The sequence below is a fragment of the Scyliorhinus canicula genome, chromosome 15, assembly GCF_902713615.1.
Source record: "Scyliorhinus canicula chromosome 15, sScyCan1.1, whole genome shotgun sequence".
In the NCBI taxonomy this organism is placed as follows: domain Eukaryota; kingdom Metazoa; phylum Chordata; class Chondrichthyes; order Carcharhiniformes; family Scyliorhinidae; genus Scyliorhinus; species Scyliorhinus canicula.
Genome location: NC_052160.1, coordinates 60,870,187 through 60,888,212, shown reverse-complemented (window position 1 = coordinate 60,888,212; position 18,026 = coordinate 60,870,187). Strand labels below are relative to the sequence as shown.

The 18,026-nt window shown below is 47.2% G+C and overlaps 1 protein-coding gene across 1 annotated transcript in view; it reads right to left on the bottom strand.

Annotated features, from left to right (window-relative positions):
- The window catches only part of LOC119978978 (putative sodium-coupled neutral amino acid transporter 10), an 80,637-nt gene that overhangs the window by 42,511 nt on the left and 20,100 nt on the right, over positions 1–18,026 (bottom strand). The window contains exon 2 of the mRNA XM_038820940.1: positions 4,340–4,457. Within this exon, the coding sequence (XP_038676868.1) occupies positions 4,340–4,457 (118 nt within the window). The remainder of the gene's footprint in view (positions 1–4,339; positions 4,458–18,026) is intronic.

Genomic DNA, 18,026 nt, shown 5'->3' with positions numbered 1-18,026 from the left:
CTACCCTTTCTCCTCCACCCTGACTATTCTTCTGGATCTCATTCTGGTCACATTTGGAGGATTCGGTGGGGCTCAGATTCTTTGGGCAAACTTTGTTGGTTTTGAGTTAAAATTGTGTTCTGTGTTTCTGGCACCTGGTCATGTCCATCTGAATTGTTTTTTGTGCTCCTTGGACTCGAACCTTTTCTTATCAACGACCGATCTGAAAACAGAGACTTGGACGCCAGAGGCTGTCCCGTTCCATTCTGTCTGGCAGGAATGTTTACTCAGTTCCGTCGCAGTACGAACACAGGTTTTCTTTTTCCATGGGGTCCACCCTTGAGCTTTCTGCGTGTTGATGGTCTAGCTCTGTTCATCAGTCATGAGCTCAATCTGCAGTTTGACTTTCATCGGCACATTCCGTTCTTTCCTGCACCCTTGAACCTCCCTGAGGTATGCGTTGGTGAGTTGATAGTGTTACGACTCCTGGGCCAGTGCATGTTCAATTCCAGCCCCACTTGACCCGGAGCCATAACACAGGTGAAAATAGTTTTTTTATTTGGTTGAATTAAATTGACCACAGTCACCACAAGTAACCTTTTATTAATAACAGTAATTATAATTAAACGGGCAAAAAATACAGCTAACTTCCACAAGCTGATTCTCAACTTCCCCCCCTTTCTAACTCCCACCCTCTCTATACACACACACAACATAGAGGGAAACGGTGGTTGAGAAGTAAAGAAAATATAATCTAATAAAAGGAAAAGGATCTTTGATTCAGATGGATGTCTTCCAGCTAGTTTCTTTCTCAATGTTAGGTCTTCAGTTGGGTACTTTCTTTTCCTTCAGCTTGAAATTATCTTCACTGCAGACTCACAGAGACAGCAAGCACCAGGTAGTGGAGAGAGAAAACACAGCTCCTCTTCCTTCGAGGGTCTAGAGGCTGCTGGCAGGTTTTCTCTGAAAAACCAATTGCTGACTGTTGTCAGACAGAACACTATCCCTGGCCAACCCACTGGTTGCCAGTTAACCATCGAACCGACTTCCTCCGAAGTCGGTTCCTAACATTCACTCAGTACCGATGATTCTGACAGAGGTGTCGGCATTCGAAAAGGAGAATCCAGGATCGAAAGAGAAAATCATGGAAAATCTCAGCAAGTCTGGCAGCATCTGTAGGGAGAGAAAAGAGCTAATGTTTCGAGTCCGATGACTCTTTGTCAAAGCTAACAGACAGAGAAAGTGGGGAATATTTATACTGTGGAGGATCCAGGATCCTTGATGTCACCCCAGAAGCAGAGTTGAACTTTTTCCTGGTGTGGTACCTCAATGTCATGGCCTGTTTGGGATCCTCCACATGTCTTTATGTCTTAGAATTGCACAGCTTTCCAAAATGTCCCAGCCGTTGCTTTTGGCTGTGAGCTCTTTTGACACCACAGCACCGACCTGGTCTCCCACCTTCGTGTGGTCTGATTGGGTATTGTCTTCCTTGGCCTGGAATCTTCCTGGCTTTTTGTTGTTTATGAGATGGACTATTGGAGTTGTTCTCTCCCATGGCTTTCTCGCCTCATAGTCATAGAATTTACAGTACAGCAGGAGGCCATTCAGCCCATCGAGTCTGCATCAGTCCTTGGAAAGAGCTGCCTAAACCCACACCTCTACCCCATCCCCGTAATCCAGTAATCCCACCCAACCATTTTGGACGCTAAGAGCAATTTAACATGGCCAATCCACCTAACCTGTACACCTTTGGACTGTGGGAGGAAACCGGAGCACCCAGAGGAAATCCACGCAGCCACGGGGAGAATGTGCAGACTCCACAGAGACAGCGACCCAAGCCGGGATTCGAGCCTGAGACCCTGGAGCTGTGAAGCAACTGTGCTATCCACTGTGCTACCATGCTGTCCCACCGGTACCGGTGTCGTTAGCGAAATTCAGAGTGGCCTTTTGTGGAGTCAGAGATCTTCTTTTGCCTATAGTACGAAAGACAATCATCAGACAATCTGACCACAATTCCCTCTCATGTGAGCTCTGACGTAAGGCTGCCAGAATCAGACTTCAGCAGTCTGTATAACTGGTTTACGAAGGAATCACCAGGGTCTCAAGGCTGCTGGACTCACTTGTTGAACTTTGCTGGCTCCAAAATATAACTTTTGAATTATAGTAGGTATCAAAGGATTTCAGAACCTCTCCAGACATATCTGAATAAACGTATTGTTTATTCCTTGACTTGCAATGATGTCATCAGCTATTAGCCCTACTGAGTACAGGAGTGTATTCACTTCTTCAGCCTCTGTCTTCTTATCTAGTCCTGAAGCTAACATGTATCAAGAAATCCTTTTTTGCCAAAGCTCTCAATTCTGAGCCTGGTCTGGCCCTTGAATCAACCCAAATTGATCTGGTACAGTAGATTTATTATCCATCATTTGTTTTCAGCCCATGGGAGTTAAATGCTGTTCCACTCTTCAAGACGGCACAGCAGTAACCATTTTTTTCAATGCTTCTTCCCACGCTTGTCAGGTTTAGACGGGCGAATTTTCGAATCAAAAGTTCGGGCACTTTAGAAAATTTTCAGAACACATTCGGGTGATTGAAAAGCAATTCCCAGCTTCAGCTGAGTTTGTAATTATTTTTCCATGGGATTTGACTGCCACAGCATTTGAAACCCACTGCTCGGACTGATCAATAGCGTGAAGACTTTGAAAGCCTAGCTTAGCCTCCGAACTGAAGTTTTGCTCACCTTTGCTCGGCCCTTTGACTCTGCCATCGATCATGATTCCCAATGGATCTCCAAATGTTCTGGTGGAGTCCTCAAGCTTCACCATGGACTTTTCTTCTGCCCTCCAGCCTCCATATCTGCAATGGAGCTTCTTCCTTGGTGATCTCCGGCTATGTCTTTAGTTCAGATGCACTTCAGTCAAGTCAGGATGCTGTACCTTCCGTTTTTCAGATTCCAGGTCCTTCACCAGCTTCTTTGGTTCTGCATTTTGCCGCTAGCTATCACTATGTTGTAAGGGTTTGTTCAGTAGGTCTCACAAAGAGGTCCAGAGGCTTGTACGGTTGAACAGTTGGTAAGACATAACTACATATATATGCCTGACTTGTACTCTAGACTCTCCCTATGACTCTATCTCCTACCTGCTGCCATGTTCCTCTCCACTTCACGTTGTGGGCGGTGCTATTCTCCAGTCTCACATTAACCGTTGCCATGGCAGGGTTTGAACCCGGGTTCCCGGAGCATGACTCTGGATTACTAGTGCAGCGACAATACCACTACACCACCGCTTTGCCTGATGACACTGGGTTTTTCTGATCTGGGGAATATTGGGCGGGATTCTCTGATCCTGAGGCTAAGTGTTGACGTTGTAAAAGCTGTCGCATTTTATGATGGCATCAACAGGCCCCAAGATCAGCGATCCTGCGCCCTACATGGGGCCAGCATGGCACTGGAGCGACTCACGCAGCTCCAGCTGCCGATACGCACGTCAAACAGGCGACGCGAGTCTGCGCATGCACACTGCGGCCGCGCGAACCCGCACATGCGCACGAGTTGCCTTCTCCGCGCCGACCCTGATGCAACATGGCGGAGAGCTACAGGGTCCCGGAAAGGAGTAAAAGAGGCCCCCACCAGGAGAAGCCAGCCCGCCGATTGGTAGGCCCCGATCGCGGGTTAGGCCACGATGGAGGCGCTTCCCGGGGTCAGATCCCCCTTCCACCCCACCAGGCTGCCCCCAACAGGATGGACACTGAGGTCCCGCCAGGCAGGACCACATGTGAACGGCGCCGGCGCCACTCGGGCCATCCCTGCGTGCGGCACACCATCGGGATTCTCTGTTTTTGCTGGCTGGTCAATGAGATTTTCCATTGTGGGGCATCTCACGCCATCGGGAAACGCCAGGCTGCCGGCAAAGTGGGGAATCCCGATTGCGGACAATTAACTTCAATGCACAAATAACCGTATTAATATATCTGTGCCATATTATTCTATCCAAATTTTGAAAGTGAGAGGAACAGAACCTAAGGAAAGCAAACCATTCACACAAACAGTTAAAATGGCCAAGGCAGGAAGGGAATTTGGAGATTGTTGTCTGAAATAACTGCTTTGTAAAGTGAACCCTCTAACAGCTGGGTCTCTGCAGCTTGAAAGCAGCTAATGTAAGCATTCAAATTGTTTGGCCGAAAATCGAGGTTTGAATTGATGGAAGATGATGCTGTTACAGCACAGAGCAAGTTAGTGCATGATGGTGGAGATCATTTCAATTGGTTGGCTGCGCACAAACTACAGTGCTGTCATCCTCTGGCTAGTTATTATAATCGCTGCTCAAGGCAGAGATTCTTCCCCCTGTTCTCATAAACTTACCGAGACCAAAGTATGTTTTGCGTTTAGCAGCAATTGCCGCTTCGAGCAGCATCAGGCTGGAGCTATAAGCCAACCAGGAGCAGCAACTCAGCAGGAGGGAGCCCAGGATCACACCACACTGTAAACAAAGAGCAGGAGAGCATTAAACCTTCATTATTAGGCTGCACCGCTTCGTGGAAAATTCGTGCTCCCACTTGGATTTCAGGAAATTTGAAAGTAAAAATGAATGCTGAAGAAAAGAAAAAACTGCATTATATAGCATGTTTCCCAACCCCGCCACTCCCCCCACCATCACCACGCCAGGATATGAAATGAAATGAAAATCGCTTATTGTCACAAGTAGGCTTCAATGAAGTTACTGTGAAAAGCCCCTAGTCGCCGGAGCGCCTGGCCGGGGAGGCTAGTACGGGAATCGAACCGTGCTGCTGGCCTGTTTGGTCTGCTTTAAAAGCCAGCAATTTAGCCCAGTGAGCTAGACCAGGATATGAAGTGCTTGTTTGCAATACTTGCCTGTGTCACCATTACATGTGACTCATTAGTTGCTGACTCGTGGACTCTCTGGTTCCTCCAACTCCTGTTGTTTAACAGGTGTTGTTAAAACATGGGGATGAGGGCGGCACGGTGGTGCAGTGGTTAGCACTGCTGCCTCACGGCGCTGAGGACTCGAGTTTGATCCCTGGGTGGAGACATGCCGTGAAATCCTGGCTGTGGATTTATAAAGAGGTTTCTACACTCGAGGCAATCCCCAGAGGGCTTTCATAATCACTTACACAATTTTTGAAGTCAAGCCACTATTGCAATTTAGGAAACATGGCTGCCAATTTGCATATCACGGGATCCCTGAAGCAATAATGAGTAGCTAATCTGGTTTTTAGGTACCAATGATTAATGGTAAATAATGGCTAGCACACCAGGGGAACCTTCTTTGCTATTCTTCAAAATGGCACCACTGGGTCTCTTACTCCCACCTGAGAGGCCAGAAAGGGATTCAAATGAATGTCCTCTGGTACCTGCAGCAAGGCAGAACCCCCTTGATACCCCCAGAGTGTCAAGACTGGATTACTGTGCTGAGGTCTCTGGATGGTCGGCTTGAATCTGTAGCCTTCGGACTCAGAGATAAGAATATAACACACTGAGCTATGTCTAACAGCACTCTGATAGCGCTGAGAGAAGCTTCAATTTTCATGAACTTTCAGCAATGTGTGTGTCGCTCTTGCGACATGAAGGCCTAACCCTTCCACCACCAATCCTCCCCACCCCTCCCATTACTCCATGCTCCCCTCAGGGCATAGAGACTGCAGTCACTCATTGACTTCATACACAGTCATTGATTTTGGCCAGGTGTTTTTGTCATGCTTCTAATTAGTTGGAGCCATACTTGGCCCAAAGGAAGATGGCTGTGGCTGTTGGAGGTCAATCATCTCAGTCCTAGGACATCACTGTGGGAGTTCCTCAGGATAGTGTCCTAGGCCCTACCACCTCCAGCTGCTTCATCAATGACCTTCCTTCTATCATAAGGTCAGAAGTGGAGATTTTCACTGATGATTCTGCAGTATTTAATACCATTCTTGACTCATTGAATACAGAAGCAGTTTGTTCCTGCATTCAGCAAGACCTGGAGAACATATGGGTGACATGGTGGCACAGGGACCTGGGTTCAATTCCAGCCTCAGGTGACTGTCTGTGTGGAGTTTGTACTTTCTCCCTGTGTTTGCATGGGTTTCCTCCGGGTGCTCCGGTTTTCTTCCATATGGAGGCATGGGTTTAAGTCAGGTGCCCTTTCCAAGAGCTAGTGCAAACTCGATGGGCCGAATGGCCTCCTTCTGCACTGTAAATTCTATGATTCTACAATTCCTCCCCATGTCTGCGTGGGTTTTCTCCGGGTGCTCCGGTTTCCTCCCACTGTCCAAAAATGTGCAAGTCAGGTGGATTGGCCATGCTAAATTGCCCCTTAGTGTCCAAAAGGTTAGGTGGGGTTACTGGGTTATGGGGATATTGGGCTTAAGTTGGGTGCTTTTTCCAAGGGCTGGCGCAGACCTGATGGGCTGAATAGCCTCCTTCTGTACTGTAAGTTCTATGATTCTATGATACAGGTTTGAACTGATAAGTGGCAAGTGACATTCACAGCACATACATCCCAGGCAATGTTCACCTCCAAAAGCAGAACATCTTAACCATCTCTCCTTGACATTCAATGGCATTTTCATTACTGAATCCCCACTATCAACATCCTGGTGTATCCTCATTGGCCAGAAACTTAACTGCACCAATCATATCATATACTGTGGCTACAAGAGTAGGTCAAAGGCTGGGAATACTGCAATGAGTAACTATCTTCCTGGCTCCCTAAAGGTATCTATAAGTCAGGGGAGTGATGGAATATTGCCCCCTTGCCTGCATGGAATGCAGCTCCAATAACACTCAAGAAACTTGACACTAGCCAGGCCAATACCCCATCCATAAAAATTCCCTCTCTCCACCACCGATGCACAGTGGCATTAGGGTGAACCATCAACAAGATGGACTGCAGCAACTCACCAAGGTTCTTTAGACAAGTTCTTTAGACAGCACCTTCCAATCCCCGACCGCTACTCTAGAAGAACACAGGCAGCAGATACCTGGAAACACCACCACCTTGAGGTTCCCCTCCAAGTCACTCACCATCCTGACTTGGAACTCTATCGCTGTTCCTTCACTGTCGCTGGGTCAAAATCCAGGAACTTCCTCCCTAACAGCACTGTGGGTGTACCTACACAACGTGGACTACAGCGGTTCCTGAAGATGGCTTATCACCACCTTCTCAAGGGCAACTAAGGATGGGCAACAAAAGCTGGCCGAGCCAGTGATATTCAGATCCTGAAAATGAATTTTTAAAGGCTGTAGCAGTCTTCGCGAGGTCTTACTTCACTCTTTATATTTGTGTAGATTTCCTTTAAAATTTATTAAAATAAATTGCATAATTTTAATAAGCATAAAAATGTAAATAAAAATAAAGTTTACACAACATTACTTTTGTTTCTTTGCCTTGTTTCTTCCTTGACTATTTAGTGTTTTAATTACTATGACGTTTCGTCCCTTTAAATGTACTCCTCTCCCCACCCACCCACCCCCACCATCTCCAGAATCTTTGACCTTCTTGCTGGGAATCTGAGGCTGTTGGACGCCCATTGACCTCAGTTTGACTGGAGCACCATAGGCTGGAGGTTAATGTTGAGTTAGCCAATAGGGTAAGTGATACTTTGGCCTTCTGGGTATGATGGGGAAAAGCATTGAATGCTCGTAACAAATGAGGAAACCTGCTTATTTGTGATCCAAAGGTCAAGTCTTGCAAGGGGAAAATAGGAGTACATTTTAATGATAGTAGATGCCCTAATGCAGACTTTATTGCATGAAACAGGAAGGTCTGGATTAAATGGGCAAGGGGAATATTGGTAGTGAATAGCTAGGAGCTCAAATTGCAGCCATCCCTTGAACACAATTGTTTTTGATAAGCAAGGCATGTATAAAAATCCGAGATGATCAGACTTTGGTGGAACAGATCCAAGGTGAAGACCACACAATTAAACCGCTCAGTCTCTCAAGACCTTTTTTGGTCACAGCATTGCAAATTACTGATTATAGCTTATGGTTCCCAAGCTATTTGTTCCCAAGTTCAATTTGCTGTGAACATGATTATCTGGTGTTTGAAACAATTTAACAATTAATAGCTCTTTTGTGCCACACTTGGTCAAATATTCTCTGCATATCAAGGACAGTTACTCTTCCCCTGCCTCTGCTATTCAACTCATGTCCAAGACTCGATCAAAGCTGTGACGGGACCTGGAGCAAAGTAATTATGTAAGCACAACCTGAGCATTGGTGTGCAGGTTATTAATCACATGGGATTATTGGTGATTCCTTCCCACATTAACAATCAGGGAAAAGGTTGATAAACTGGTAACTGGCCAGTTTAGATTGATCCAGCTTTTAATGGATAAGATGTTCTGATCCCAATAGGTGGCCATTTTCCATATATTCAGGTAAATGCCAGTGTCTTATCTGCACTGGAATAATTTGCCGAAGAAAGCTGCCAGTTCTGTGCACAGTCTTCAGTGCCACAAGTCGAATGTTCTCGGGACCTGTAGACTTCTCTCTGCTTGGTGCACTAAACATCACAACACGGAGTAGAAGGAATTGGTCAGACAATGAGAACTATGATGGTTATCAGTCCGTAACCTGACATCCAAGAATGGTAGATTTATTGTGTTTAGGAAGGGAAACCTTAGCAAATTTCACCCTAACCAAGTCAGACGTGGCAAAACTATTTTCAATGCCCGTATCATAGAAACATAGAAAATAGAAGCCAGAGGAGGCCATTCGGCCCTTTGAGCCTGTTCCATCATTCGTTATGATCATAGCTGATAATCCAACTCAATTGCCTGATACCTCTTTTCCCCCATATCCTTTGACCCCCTTCGCCCCAAGTGTTATGTCTAACTGTTTCTTGAAAACATACATGGCGGGATTCTCTGTCGGCCGACACTGGAATCGCAAAATGCGATTGGGCGGAGAATCGGTTTTGATTCCAAAAACATGGCGGGAGCCCGGTTCATGCAAATCGCAATTCTCCGGTGCCTCAACAGCGGCGTCGATGTTTTCTACTCCTCACGCACAGTAAACGCTGTTTACATATCATTAACAGGCCTGTCATGGTATTCCGGGGTGTCCACGATTATCCGCCTCCACCTGGGGGGATTCCTGGCAGCGAGGTTCCCTTGTGCTTTCAAAAATCGTGAAACAGTCCCTGTAGCAGCTGAGGGGGAGAGAAGGGTTGCAGAAAGTATCCAACATCACCATAGTTTGCTGACAGTTGTGTCGCTGGCCGGTGACTTCTGCCAGGGTCGGAAGGGGGAGTAGTGGGGGGGGCGGCAGGATGTGGCTGTGAGGTTGGGGTGGACGGGCATGGGACATAATTGGGAACACCGTTGACTGCCCACTGTGAACTTAGTGCCATGGGTCATATGGGTGTCCTCCCAGGCCACCCTCCCTAGGTGCCCTCTCGCCCCAGCCGACCCTCAATGGGATGGTGGCGCACCAGCGCAACCAGTGCCGCCTTGTTGGCTGGGATGGTGTATGTGGGTAATGAAGTGTGTATACAGTATGTGGCTGCAGCTTGTCAGCCTCCCGAGTGTCAATCACGAACCCGGCAAATTTGGCACCGTTTCTCACAGTAATCGATCGTGATCCATGTAGCGCAGATGCCAGCCCCCTAATGGTCGCTAAATTGGTCCAGGTGCAGTGCCACTTTTGCTGCCGTAGAAATGCACTAAGCCTGCCCATTGTCAACACTTAGTATCAGGACCAGAGAATTCCGCTGACAATCTTGTGGCCTCAACTACTTCCGGTGGTAGCGAATTCCACAGGCTGACCACTCACTGGGTGAAGAAATTTCTCCTCATCTCTGTCCCAAACCGTCTACCCCGTATCCTCAGACTGTGACCCCTGGGTCTGCACATGCCCACCATTGGGAACATCCTTCTTGCATCTATCCTGTTTGGTCCTCTTAGAATTTAAGAGTTTCTATGAGATCCCCTCACATTCCTCTGAATTCCAACCAATACAATCCTAACTGAATGGGGGCATGACGCGGCCAGTAGAGGCCAGAAGTGGCCTCTTCTGGGATTTACCCGGCTCACCACGCCTCATGAGATATCGCGATTTGGATCCCACCCAGTATTTGGCAAATCTGCATATTAGAGTGAGTAGCTAGCCTCACTCTTATATGCAGCTCGCCTGATCTACCCGAGATGTGGGGGTCTAACCCCTTTCCCATGGAGACCTTAGGTGAGTGTCATTCAGTACTTGTCCCCCAAATAGGGACCAGGAGGAACGGTACTTGAGAGGGTCACCCAGGGGATCAGAGGCCTCTGGGTGGTTGCCCTCTGGGCAGGGTGGTACCCTCTTACTGCTGGTGCCACCTTGGCACTGTCAGCCTGGCATCCTAGCAGTGCCACCTCAGTTCCACGGCAGTGGTGCTGGTAGTGTCAAGGTGCCAGGCTGGCATTGTGCCAAGGTGGCACCAGCAGTGAGAGGGTACCACCCTGCCCAGAGGGCAACCACCCAGAGGCCTCTGATCCCCTGGGGATCAGGCCTGGGGTTGCCCTGCCTGTATGAGTTGGGGGTGGGCCCCGGGGGTAGGCTAAACGCGCTCGACATGGGACTCTATTGCAATTTGGTTAGGTTGCGCCCTTAATGTCTCCTCACACATCAGTCCTGCCATCCCAAGAATTAGTCTGGTAAACCTTCACTGCACTCCCTCTAGAGTAAGAATATCCTTCCTCATATAAGGCGACCAAAGTTGCACACCATATTCCGGTGTGATCTCACCAAGACTTTGTACAATTGCAGCAAGACATCCTTGCTCTTGTATCGAATTCTCTTGCTATGAAGGCCAAGATACCATTTGCCTTATTTACCGCCTGCTGTACCTGCAGGCTTACCTTCAGTGACTGGTGTACGAGCTTACTTACCCAGGTCTTGTTGCACATTTCCCTCTCCTAATTTATGACCATTCAGATAATAATTTGACTTCCCATTTTTGCTATATAACCTCACATTTATCCAAATTATGCTGCATCTGCTGCATCCTCCTCACAGCTCACCCTCCCACTCAGCTCTGTGTCATCTGTACCACACTGACAGAGACCATCTAACTTGATACAGATCAGTCAACGAACGTTGTACCATCCCTTCCTCTATAGTTCAGTACTCACTGGATAGTCAGGGGGTCAGTTGGGGAGCGCCTGGTTTTATTCCTAGCTAATTAGCTTGTTTGACATTTATTCCTTGTTATCCCATTGCACTATTGATGAAAGGCAGCGGAGAAATCCTGGTGTCCGTGTCAATCCTTATCTCTCAATCCACACCACAAAAAACACAGTTCGCCATTTATCTCATTTCTGAAGCTCGGGTCAATTGAATGACAGCATGCTGAGAGATGTGTGGAAAGACGGGAAGTGGAGGGACAGATTCACAAGAGCGCTAATTAGTTTTAACAACAAGAAAAAAACAGTTATTAAACATGAAAACATTTGATTATGATACAATGCTCCTTGACTACCCCCCCCCCCCTTAGTTTCAACAATTACACACAGATTTTAAGATTAACACGGATTACCAAGTATATCTTAAGGTACAAATGTCTCATTAATACACAAAATCCCTTTTAATCATCACAAGATGACTGTAGACAAATACACTCAACACTCTGAACCCCAAGTGATTGTTTGTGGATATCTGTTCAAAATCTCCCCAGATGATTATCATGTGGGAGTTTCCAAACTCCACTCCCAAAAACACGCCTTAAAGAACAAAGAACAAAGAAAAGTACAGCACAGGAACAGGCCCTTCGGCCCTCCAAGCCTGCGCCGACTATGCTGCCCGTCTAAACTAAATCTTCCACACTTCCTGGGTCCGTATCCCTCTATTCCCATCCTATTCATGTATTTTTCAAGATGCCCCTTAAATGTCACTATCGTCTCTGCTTCCACCACCTCCTCCGGCAGCGAGTTCCAGGCACCCACTACCCTCTGTGTAAAAAACTTGCCTCGTACATCTTCTCTAAACCTTGCCCCATGCACCTTAAACCTATGCCCCTCAGTAATTGACCCCTCTACCCTGGGAAAAAGCCTCTGACTATCCACTCTGTCTATGCCCCTCATAATTTTGTAGACCTATATCAAGTCACCCCTCAACCTCCGTCGTTCCAGTGAGAACAAACCGAGTTTATTCAACCTCTCCTCATAGCTAATCCCCTCCATACCAGGCAACATCCTGGTAAATCTCTTCTGCACCCTCTCTAAAGCCTCCAAATCCTTCTGGTATTGTGGCAACCAGAATTGAACACTATACTCCAAGTGTGGCCTAACTAAGGTTCTATACAGCTGCAACATGACTTGCCAATTCTTATACTCAATGCCCCGGCCAATGAAGGCAAGCATGCCGTATGCCTTCTTGACTACCTTCTCCATCTGTGTTGCCCCGTTCAGTGACCTGTGGACCTGTACACCAAGATCTCTCTGACTGTCAATACTCTTGAGGGTTCTACCATTCACTGTACATTCCCTACCTGCATTAGACCTTCCAAAATGCATTACCTCACATTTGGCCGGATTAAACTCCATTTGCCATCTCTCCTCTCAAGTCTCCAAGCGATCTAAATCCTGCTGTATTCTCTGACAGTCCTCATCGCTATCCGCAATTCCACCAACCTTTGTGTCGTCTGCAAACTTACTAATCAGACCAGTTACATTTTCCTCCAAGTCATTAATATATACTACAAACAGCAAAGGTCCCAGCACTGATCCCTGCGGAACACCATTAGCCATGGCCCTCCAATCAGAAAAGCACCCTTCCATTGCTACTCTCTGCCTTCTATGACCTAGCTAGTTCTGAGTCCACCTTGCCAGCTCACCCCTGATCCCGTGTGACTTCACCTTTTGTATCAGTCTGCATGAGGGACCTTGTCAAAGGCCTTACTGAAGTCCATATAGACAACATTCACTGCCCGACCTGCATCAATCATCTTTGTGACATCTTCAAAAAACTCTATCAAGTTAGTGAGACACAACCTCCCCTTCACAAAACCGTGCTGCCTCTCGCTAATACGTGCATTTGATTCCAAATGGGAGTAGATCTTGTCTCGAAGAATTCTCTCCAGTAATTTCCCTACCACTGATGTAAGGCTCACTGGCCTGTAGTTCCCTGGATTATCCTTGCTACCCTTCTTAAACAAAGGAACAACATTGGCTATTCTCCAGTCCTCCGGGACATCACCTGAAGAGAGTGAGGATCCAAAGATTTCTGTCAAGGTCTCAGCAATTTCCTCTCTAGCCTCCTTCAGTATTCTGGGGTAGATCCCATCAGGCCCTGGGGACATATCCACCTTAATATTTTTCAAGACGCCCAACACCTCGTCATTTTGGATCTCAATGTGACCCAGGCTATCTACACATTCTTCTCCAGACTCAACATCCACCAATTCCTTCTCTTTGGTGAACACTGATGCAAAGTATTCATTTAGTACCTCGCCCATTTCCTCTGGCTCCACACATAGATTCCCTTGCCTGTCCCTCAGTGGGCCAACCCTTTCCCTGGTTACCCTCTTGCTTTCTTGTTTTTTATGTATGAAAAAGATTTTTAAAATCTTCTGAGGGCGGCATGTGGCGCAGTGGTTAGCACTGGGACTGCGGCGCTCAGGACCTGAGTTCGAATCCTGGCCCTGGGTCACTGTCCATGTGGAGTTTGCACATTCTCCCCATGTCTGTGTGGTTTTCACCCCCACAACCCAAAGATGTGCAACTTAGGTGGATTGGCCATGCTAAATTGCCCCTTAATTGGGGGGAAAAAAAATAATTCGGTACTCTAAAATTTTCTTTTAAATCTTCTCTCGTAATTATGCTTTTGCTGGGCAGTTTGCATTCCAACCTCCAGACCAGGATTTCCAAATGACACTTTTAAAGTTTCCTCTCCATCTTAATAGTGAATCCAGTCCAGGATTCCTTCCCAAGGCTCTTATTTACTCTTCACGCTGCAACCCTCTCTAAGCACAATAGAATCACAGTTGGAATTTAACCAACCCCCACACATACAAACACCTTTGTCCAGCATGAATCTAATTATAACTTTCACAGCTCCAGGCACAGAAACATTAAATTAAATCCACTTAAAACTATACCTTATTTCTAAGTTTTTCTAATACAAATATAACTCCCTTAACACTACCTTTGTTTTCTTAAATGTTGTGAGCACAGCATGCCATCTGGGAGTGACATGAACGAATTCCAGGCTACCCTGCTTTATCCAGATCCACTGCTCTCCCACCCCCAACATTAGGCATTGATGAGATGGAGAACATGGTTCTGCTATGTCAGCAGACATATGTGTGTGAGACCATGCGAGACTGAAAGTCTCATGTGCCTTTTTCCATTTCTCAAGCCAGAATGTCTCTCGGAAGGGGAAGTGAAGAAGCAAAAGGTGGGACTGCCCCCCCCCAACCCCCCCCCCCCCCCCCCCCCCCCCCCCCCACTTCAGTGACCAAGACCTCCAAATCCTGGAGGAGGAAGCTCCGAGAGAATGTGTGATATCTTAATGGTTGCTGGAACTTGCCAACATTAACCAAGAGGGAGTAAGCCACTACAATGAGTGCAGTAGGAGATCATGGAAAATCTTAGATTGAGGAGGCGGTGGTGTGGTATTGTCACTAGACTAGTAATCGAGAGACCCAGGGTAATGCTCGAGGAACCCGGGTTCTAATCCCATCACGGCAGATGGTGAAATTTGAATTCAATAAGAATTGGGAATTGAAAGTCGAATGACCATTAAACCAATGCTGTAAAAACCCCTCTGATTCATTAATATCCTTTAAGGAGTGAAATCTGCCACCCTTACCTGGTCCGGCCTATATCTGATCCAAATCCCACAACCACAGTAATGTGACTGACTCTTAAATGCCCCACAAAATGGTCCAGCAAACCACTCAGTTCAAGGGCTGGGCAACAAATATAGCAGACATACCCCTGAACGAATAAAAACAAATGTCAATGTGGGGAGAGGTTCCACACCCAACTGCACTGTGACAAGTTGAGTTGTTCAGCACAGCTGTCCAAGAGATGTTTTACATACTGCATGCTGCCAGTGGGAGACCTGGCACATTCCTCTCCTTTAGCATGGAGGCTTGTCTGTCGAAACTGCTCCTGCGGGACACACAAGTAGAGACACATGCAAGAAATGTGTCCCTGGTGACACTATATGCTCGACTAACATCACTCTTTGTTTTGTATCTGCAGGGCATGATGGCCCATAATACCAGGGAAAGGGTCCAGCCTGAGGGTGTATTTGTGAGGCTACAGGCAATAAGAAATGTGAAGGGGTCGACATGGAGGTAACCAGGGTAACCACCTGGCTGCACGGCAAGGTTGGTGTGTCGCTTAAAGCCAGTGCTAAAGGTGGTGGTACCAGCACTTTGGACTTAGCTGGTAATGATGGACGTGCTGCTGTAACTAATTGAGCACAAAGGGAAGTTGGTATCAGAGGGAGTGTGAAGGGTGGTTTGCATTAAAAGGGCAGCACGATTATGGTGTGTATTACAGCGTAATCCCACAATGTCAAGTTATTCATCTAATATGTACTTTTGTGCCTCAGACAGATCCCAGTATCTGTTGCTCGCCGCCCCTACCCACGACTGCCCACCCATCTGGGTCAACCTATCCCTTCGGCATGAAGAGGAGGAAGAGAGATCCCTGGAGGTAGCATCACACCTGACTAGCCCAAAGTCTGCCAACACAAATACTAGCTCATAAGAGGGATGTATACGAATATACAAAATGGGAGCAGAGGTAGGCCGGTCAGCTCCTTGAGTCTGCTCCGCCATTCAATAAGATCATGGGCGGGATTGTCCATTGGCTGACGCCGGAATCGAGAAACATGATTGAGCGGAAAACCGGTTCTGATGCCGAAATCGAGTTGGGCGCTAATTTCACGCCAAATCGCAATTCTCCCTTGCCTCGACAGCGGCATCAATGTGGTCCGAGATGCATGTACAGTAAACACTGTTTGCAGATCATTAGCGGGCCCGACTCGGTATTCTCCGGGGAATCTGCGATGCTCCGCCTCCGATGGACCGAATTCCTGACAGCCTGGGAGAATTCAGAATGTCCAATTCACCTCGCAAGTACATCTTTCAGGAATTCTGGGAGGAAACAGGAGCATATAGAGGAAACCCACGCAGACACATGGGCAATGCGCAGACTCTGCACAGATAGTGACCCAAGCCGGGAATCGAACCCGGGTCCCTGGCGCTGTGAAGCAACAGTGCTAACCACTGAGCTACCATGCCACCCATAAGGGAATTGGGATTTATATGTTGAAATCTGGGTCCACAGGGTGGGTAATATCAAAGGGAAAGAATGATATATCCACAGCACAATAACTGGAGAAAGGCACACAGTGGCAGCAGCTACCATCACAGCCACACCCAGCTGAAGAGAGCAGTCTCCCCTGAAAACAAGATGTTGCCAAATGGGCAGCTGGTTAAAACTCAAGATGTGGACAGAGAAGGGTACACCTTCGCTGAACTGAAGACGGTTTTTCCCAAATGTGGACAAATAACCTCGGCGTGGTAATTATCTGCTGGATTTCGCCCATCGAGTTAGAACATAGAACAGTACAGCACAGAACAGGCCCTTCAGCCCTCGATCTTGTGCCAAGCAATGATCACCCTACTCAAACCCATGTATCTACCCCATACCCTTAACCCAACAACCCCCCCCATTAACCTTATTTTTTAGGACACTAAGGGCAATTTATCATGGCCAATCCACCTAACCTGCACATCTTTGGACTGTGGGAGGAAACCGGAGCACCCGGAGGAAACCCACACACACACGGGGAGGACGTGCAGACTCCACACAGGAGTTATATAATAAAGAATGTTGCTTGGGAAAAAGGAAATGGAGGAGGCTGGGAATGAAGGGGTAACTTTATGAGACACTGCGTCTGTATAGCCATCAATGTAGTTAACTGCATTGGTGTAATGTATTACTGTCCTACTTGTCATGTGTTTTTCTTTTTTTTTATTAAACAATTTTATTGAGGTAGTTTTTGGCTTTATAAACAGTTACAGACATCATCAGAAAGAAAGCAAAAAAGGCAAAAATGTGCAAACATCCACGTACTTTCTTTTTTTTTTAATAAACAATTTTATTGAGGTAGTTTTTGGCTTTATAAACAGTTACAGACATCATCAGAAAGAAAGCAAAAAAGGCAAAAATGTGCAAACATCCACGTACTTTCTTTTTTTTTAATAAACAATTTTATTGAGGTAGTTTTTGGCTTTATAAACAGTTACAGACATCATCAGAAAGGAAGCAAAAAAGGCAAAAATGTGCAAACATCCACGTACTTTCAATACTTCCATCGTACCGTATTGCACAAGCCCGCTCCCCTCCCACTGGTACTACCCGCCATATTTTCCCTCCTACTCTGCTCCCCCCCCCACCCCCTGCTGACGCTCACTCTCCCGCAAAGAAGTCAATAAATGGTTGCCACCTTCGGGTGAACCCCTGCACAGATCCCCTCAAGGCGAACCTAATTTTTTCCATCCCCAGGAAACTTGACATGTCCGCAAGCCACCACTCAGTCTTCGGGGGCTTTGAGTCCCTCCACGCCAATAATATTCGTCGCCGGGCTATCAGGGAGGCAAAGGCCAGCACATCGGCCGCTTTCTCCCCCTGGACGCCCGGGTCTTCCGAAACCCCAAAAATTGCCACCCCTGGACTCATCACCACCCTTGTTTTTAGCACCTGGGACATGACCCCCGCAAATCCCTCCCAGTACCCCCTCAGCTCAGGGCATGCCCAAAACATGTGCACATGGTTCGCTGGTCCTCCCGCGCACCTAGCGCATTTGTCCTCTATCCCGAAAAATTTGCTCATCCGAGCCACCGTCATATGGGCCCGGTGAACGACCTTAAATTGGATCAGCCCGAGCCTAGCACATGTCGCGGTCGAGTTTACCCTACTCAGGGCCTCTGCCCACAGCCCATCCTCCATTTCCCCGCCTAGCTCCTCCTCCCATTTAAGTTTCAGTTCCTCTGTCTGGGACCCTTCCTCCCTCATGAGCACCTTATAAATACCCGAGACTCTACCCT